This window comes from Erythranthe guttata, chromosome 8 (genome assembly GCF_056151865.1).
Source record: "Erythranthe guttata isolate IM_541 chromosome 8, IM_541, whole genome shotgun sequence".
NCBI classification, from domain to species: Eukaryota; Viridiplantae; Streptophyta; class Magnoliopsida; order Lamiales; family Phrymaceae; genus Erythranthe; species Erythranthe guttata.
Genome location: NC_142540.1, coordinates 9877146 through 9883875, shown reverse-complemented (window position 1 = coordinate 9883875; position 6730 = coordinate 9877146). Strand labels below are relative to the sequence as shown.

Sequence of the window (6730 nt, the reverse complement as noted above, 5' to 3'; positions counted from 1 at the left end):
AGCGGAATACATTGCAGCGTCCGAAGCTGCAAAAGAGGGGACTTGGATAAGGAAATTCATCCAAGAGTTGGGTGTCATTCCTGATGCTAGTGATCCAGTACCGTTGTACTGTGATAACACCGGAGCCGTGGCGCAAGCTAAGGAGCCACGATCTCATCAGAAGTCGAAGCATATTCTGAGGAAGTATCACGTGATCCGAGAGATCATTGATAGAGGTGAAGTTAAGGTTGAACGAGTCACATCGAAAGAGAACGTTGCAGACCCCTTCACGAAGCCTTTACCGAGATCGGTCCATGAGAAACATCGAGAGTCGATGGGATTGCGATTTATGGGTAGTTGGCTTTAGGTCAAGTGGGAGATTGTTAGAGTAGGTGACCAACAAGCCAACATGTGGCTGTGGTCTTTCGTATTTATTATTGTAATAAACGAACCTTTATTCGTATTAATGATAAAACACCTTGGCATTCTATATCTTTGTCCCTTTGTCACAAGCATAGATATAGTCCTTACAGTTATTACAAGTACTAGTAATTGATCGTTAGGATCGTGAGATATTTACTTAAGTATTATAACTGTTAAACGTGTTCCTAGTCGAAGGGTTACGCCACCAATGAGGATATCGGCCTTTCCCATTAGAAGACTAGCACTTAGTGTATGTGTACTGCATCTCATCAGTAAACGGTATTGTGATATCGGCATGCATAAGTGGGTGCTCGTAAGTTGACGAGTTCACTGAACTCCCTCACCCTAGAAATCTCTAAGTGGTTCCCAATAATCGAGTAGAGAAGTCTATGGTATAGTTGTACACCATTAGTCCTTATGACCTAGACATCACCGTGACTTCACTAGAGGACCAGCTGTATCGTGACCTGTCTCTGAGTTCCACCGAGGACCATCCCAAGGGCCAGTGTTCGTGCAGTCCGAAATCTAGTGGGAGGTCTGTGCATTGTAGTCGGGGATTCGATCGCTAGAATAGTCTTGGATGTCCTGTGTGTTCTGAAAGTTTGTAATCATTCTAAGTCTCTGGCCAGAGCTGACTAAGTGATGATTAGAGAATTCGATTCTCTAAGTCATGCACGTGACGATTACAACACTTAGAACGATCGCACCGTCATCAAACATATAAAGAGGTCTCGATGAACCAATGCCTCTAGTTCGATCGGGACATATGAATCGAAGGGACCGTACTGTACGTTAACTATATCTGAAGGTTCTTGCAGGCACTTCATTTGTATCTAGGGAATCATGACGCGTAGTTGCTAGACGCCAATCTTGATTCGTTGGGTGATTAAGGTGAAACGAGCTTCATCTTAATCGTAACTCTAAGGGACGAGTTTTGACCACAAAGAGTTGTGGGCCCACGGCTAGCTTACACCTGAACCATCGAGGGTCACACTGCTCGTGCACATGAGATCTTTGAATAAACGGTCAGAGATAAAATAGTTTATCTTTTCATGATTGGAAGTCAATATGATTGAGTCCAACGTTCGTAATTTGGAATTATGAATGAGAATAAGAAAAGGAAAAGAATAGGCGAACGTGTTAGTGAACTTTCTAAATCGGGAAGTTTCCAAATTTAGAAAGCGCACTAAAGTCGGGCATGTACTTGTGTACTAAAGTCGTTTAAAACATGAATTCATAGTTTAAACGCGAGCATGTTAATTGATTTAAATTCGGTTAAATTATTTAGCATGTATTGTTTTTAATTTCGCTGGAAGCGCAAAGGTACGCAATTAATTGATTTAATTTGTCGGGCATGTACTTGTGTGCTTTAAAGTCGTTTAAATCACATTAAATTTTTGTTTTCCGCTGCGTATGCGTGCCCGAAACCCAACAGTTAGGGCTTTTATACAAGTCACTATAAATACAAGATTTATAGGTCTTGCACACACACAACACACACCACGAAACCCTAGCCGCTCGAATCTCACACGGCCACTGCCTCTCCTCCGCCGTCGCTGCCTCGTCGCCAGAAATTGGTGCCCCACGTGCCGATTAAACTTGGTAGAACTATTCCTTTTGCTTTATTCTTCCGTTAATTCTAACTTTTGCGTGTCTAGTGCCACGTATTTAGTAGAACTTGGTATACGAGGTGAAATTCGAGAGGAGGAAGACAAAGGAGTCTCTGCCGAGACGCTGCCGCCGAACCACCGACGCATGCGCCGCTTGAAGACAGTGCGTGAATCTCACGCGCCGCCGCTGATCCGCGCGTCCGCCGCCACTGCTTCGCCGCTGCTCCTCCCGACTGCATGGATTGGTTTTTGTGGCAGTTTGCTTCATTCCGAGAACTCGCCTCACGCTTCAAGAGGCATCTTTTCGGATCCGTTAAGTATTAGGTTTTAATTTAATTAGATTAAATTAAATATCGAATGTTATCACAAAATTGTTTATGTATGTTTTTGCTTGAACGTTTTTTCGTGAAATCATTTGTTTGAATATTATGATTTATTGCGAGCATGCTATATGTTTTAATTATCGAATTAATATGCATGTTGTTATTTAAATTTTGCTGGAAGCGTTAAGGTACGTAATGAATTGCTATTATCGAGTACGTGTTTATATGAATGAATTTTTTTTCATATAAAATTTTTGTTTTCCGCTGCATACACGTGCCCAATTCCCAACAGGGGTAATATGCTACGAGCCCCTCATATAAAACTTAATTTGAACAAAATGACAAGTCTAAATTCAATTTTTTTTAATTAAATCCTTAGTTTGAAAAAATATATGACCCACATCCTTAATTTTTTGTAATCCCCATCTCGCCCTTACACCCTAAATCTTATACCCACATATTCACGTTTCTCTCTCAAATCTATTTTTCCTTTTTATTCCTCTCTCTCTCTCTCTCTCTCTCTTTCTCTCACTCGATTTATTTCTCTCGATCTCAAGCTCTTTCTTTCGCCACCACTCCACTCTATAGTTTGAGGGGAGGTGGTGGTTAGGACGATGGAATCGACTATGGGGGAGGGATGGTGATGGCGGCGGCGGCTCTGGGGAAGACGATGGTGGTAACGCGACGTTGGGCATGAGGATGGCGCTCGTTGGACGGCATCGCTCGGGGTTGGGGGTTGGTGCCGGTGGCGCAACTATGTTGGGGTTGGGGATGGCGACGACATCGTGGGTGGTGTTTGTAGCATCTTTAGCTGCGTGGGTGACGTTGGCGTCACAGATCTAGGGTTTGGTGGGGTGGATCTAAGATTTTTCGATTTCATGTTTACATATGTCTGTGAGTGTCTATGGGTGTCTATGGTATCTGGCGACTAGGGTTCGAAGAAGGAGTTAGGGTTTTGAGAATACGTGACTACGAATTACTACAGTTAGACTTGTCATTCAGTTATAATAAAATTTGTCATCGGGACCTATATATTAAGGCCCCTTATTTGTAAATAAACACTTTTTATATCTTTTTCAATTTCTTTTTCTTTTATTTTTTTTATTTCCTTTTGACTTATATGTTTATTCAATTGTTTTTATTATTATTATTATTTTATTTTGTTTCTTTATTTGTTTTTATTTTATTTACTATCATATATTTTTTTTATAATCGTAAAAATTAGACAAAAACAACAAGTTATTATTTTGTTTCTTTATTTGGTTTTTTTATTATTGTTATTATTATTATTTTATTATTATTCTTATGGTGGTGAGTCGGTGTTGAAAAAATTGTAATAGAAGACCGAGCGGTTGGAGACGATGTAGATCGGGGGAAGGGGAAGGGGAGGGGGAGAGGGAGGGAGAGGGGGAAACCCCTATCTAATAGAGATGCTCTAGGAAACTACTATAAATACTAGAGTTCACTATTCATTTCAGGTAGATTCTATTTCCTTGGCAATTTAGAGAGCTTTCTACTCTACAAAGATTGTCTCCGCTGACTTGATCGTTGGAGATTAATCGCCGGGCCTACCCGTCGAGTCACATAGTGTTTGTCTCTGTTTTGTAAGTTGGAGAGATGATTTCTACTCTGCACGGGGCCTATCGCTTGACGTTCGGATTGTAACCCCACGTTCACCTTGGACACGTGGTAGAGGACCCTGCTTTCCTAATTTACTTGAGCTTGAAGATTCATGAGTGTACCTGGGCAAATTCTATCGATCTCTATCTCTGTAGGGGTGGAGATCGGACGGATCACATCAGATATCGTCTTTTCGGAAAATTTCCGATTTGTTTCGGAACAACAATATTGATTCGATTCCAATTTTTTCGGAAATTTTGGAAAATCGGAATATTTCAGAATTATTCATTTTTTGGATTTTTCGGCGCTTTACAAGGATAGAATGAGGGGCGGTGACTGGGTTGAGGCGTTGGTCACGCCGGAGCGAATGAGGGGCGGTGTAGGTGGTGCTCGACGAAAAGAACGAGGGGCAGTGCTGGCTATGCTGCAGGGAGAGAATGAGGGGCATCGCTGGCGGTGCTACGGGGAGAGAAAAAGGGGCGACTCAAGGTGGTGCTCGGTGCTCGGCGGAGAGAACAATGGGCGGGGCTGGTGGAAGAAATAAGAGATTCCACACCGAGAAAGAATGGCTGGTGGTGGAAGAAATAAGAGATTCCATAGGGAGAGTGGGGAAGAGAATGAGAGAATGAGTTAGGAAATTAGGGTTTAAAATTCACGTTATGTAGGGTTTGGTCTTTTGTTAAAGTCATCCTAAGATGTTGATGGATTGATGTAGCCTATTTTTTTTTTTTTTTTATAAGAAAAATGTAACTAAAAATTTATAATAATTAATCAATAGTAATAATTTTCAAAAATTTTTAAAATTATTCGGAAATTTCAGAATTATTTTCGGACCAGAATTCCGAAATTCCGAATATTTTATGTAGGAAAAAAATTGAAATCGGAATTTCGAAAATCGAATCATAAAAAATGGTTTCCAAATCGAAAAGACTCGGATTGGGAATTTTGTTGAGATTTCCACACATATGTATGTATATGTAAATAATTGTATATTAACAAAACTAGGGAACCAAAAATTGTTTTATCTTTAATGCCCCTAAAATGAATCAAAATTAACACCATTTTTTCTGATCCAACCCACATTACAACCACTATATTCTCAATATCAGTCCCATTAAAATTCCCAAATCAAATCCATAAAAAATGTGAGAAGATTGAGGCCTTAATTGGGCAAGAAAACACACCCCTTGAAACTAGGGGCCAAAGAGAAACCCACACCCACACTCTTTCCGGATAAGAATGGCACCGGCTGAATCCAATTCAAACCACAATCAATGGGTGAAAATATGCCACGTGGACGCGAGGGATGTATCCTAGCAAAAGTTCTCAATCCGAGTGCTTTTAAGTTGTCCAATCAGAGTTCAGCATCCCAGACCGCACGGATCGAGCTCCGCTATATAAAGCAAAAACCACGCCTGCATAAAACACAAGTTCAAAGCATTCTCCAATAAAACCCATTTACACGAGAGATAAGATAATCATTTCCGATCGTAGTCGTGATGCCGTCCACCGGAGAAGTTAAGAAAACCGCGGCGGAGAGGAAGCCCGTCAAAGAAAAGAAACCCAAAGCGGCGGCGAAGGAGGAAAAGTCCAAGAAAACTACCACCAAAACTGCTTCTTCCCACCCGCCTTACTTTGAGGTCAGTTTAATTATCTCACATCCGACTGTATTTTGTTAATTATTTGTTGGAATTTGATAATTTATTTAGAACTAAAAATCAAGAATTTGGGTGTGAATTATATATAAAGATGATAAAGGAGGCAGTGTTGGCATTGAAAGAGAAGAGCGGATCTAGCCCTTACGCAATAGCAAAGTACATGGAAGATAAACACAAGGGTGTTCTGCCTCCAAATTTCAGGAAGATTTTGGGTCTCCAGCTTAAGAACTCTGCTGCTAAGGGAAAGCTCATAAAAATCAAGGCTTCCTATAAGTTATCTGAAACTGGAAACAAGGACAAGGCTGAAAAGCCCAGATCCGCCGCCGCCGGAACAAAGAGGAAGGCGGAGGTGGTGAAGAAGGCTTCGCCAAAGAAGACCGTGAAGAAAGCTACGCCGGTGAAGAAGAAGGCTGCGCCGGTGAAGAAGGCGACACCTGTGAAGCCCAAGAGCATAAAATCCCCTGCTGCTAAGAAGGCGAAGAAAGCTTCTGCTGCTGCTTAATTGTGGTGTGTTGTTGTTATGATATGTATGGGTTTGTGTTGTATATGGGTGGTTATCGCTTTTTTCTACTGTAGGTAGGAATATATATTTTCGGTTTGGCTATCTTTTACAAGTGTTTCTGTATTTCTCGATAATTTCTTTTTTAATGTGATTGACTTTTGCTCTCTGCTTTTTTCGTGGAAATAAGTATGTTTTCGTTATTGGCTATACAAATTTGAAATTAGCCCTGTTAACAATCTTGATAAATAATTACGAAAAATCCACAATGATATTTTGCCCATCTACCAATCATGAGCATCAAGCTACACTTTTCCAGATTCTCGGTTAAGTGGTGGATCGACATGAGAAGTATTTGGGTCTGCCTGCAAGTATGGTGAGGACGAAAAACGAAATATTTGGGTATTTTCAAGCGATCCCATTTTATGTTATGGGTTGTTTTCTTCTTCCGAATGGAATTCTCCAGGAGATTGAAAAAGCAATTAAATGGTATTTGGTGGGTAACAGGTAATAATTGGAAGCTAGCATGGTTGGTGTGGAATCGACTCTGTAAGGCAAACGATGCTGGCGGTCTAGGATTCAGGAACATGAAACGTTTCAATATTGCTCTTCTTACCA

The 6730-nt window shown here is 40.9% G+C and overlaps 1 protein-coding gene across 1 annotated transcript; it reads left to right on the top strand.

The window, feature by feature from the left end:
* The first annotated feature begins 5150 nt into the window (after window positions 1-5150).
* On the top strand, window positions 5151-6282 carry HIS1-3 (histone H1-3). The gene is made up of 2 exons (XM_013002230.2): window positions 5151-5595; window positions 5705-6282. Exons 1-2 carry the CDS (start codon window positions 5455-5457, stop codon window positions 6113-6115), a joined length of 552 nt encoding a protein of 183 aa, XP_012857684.2. The 5' UTR covers window positions 5151-5454; the 3' UTR covers window positions 6116-6282.
* The last annotated feature ends 448 nt before the right edge of the window (window positions 6283-6730 follow it).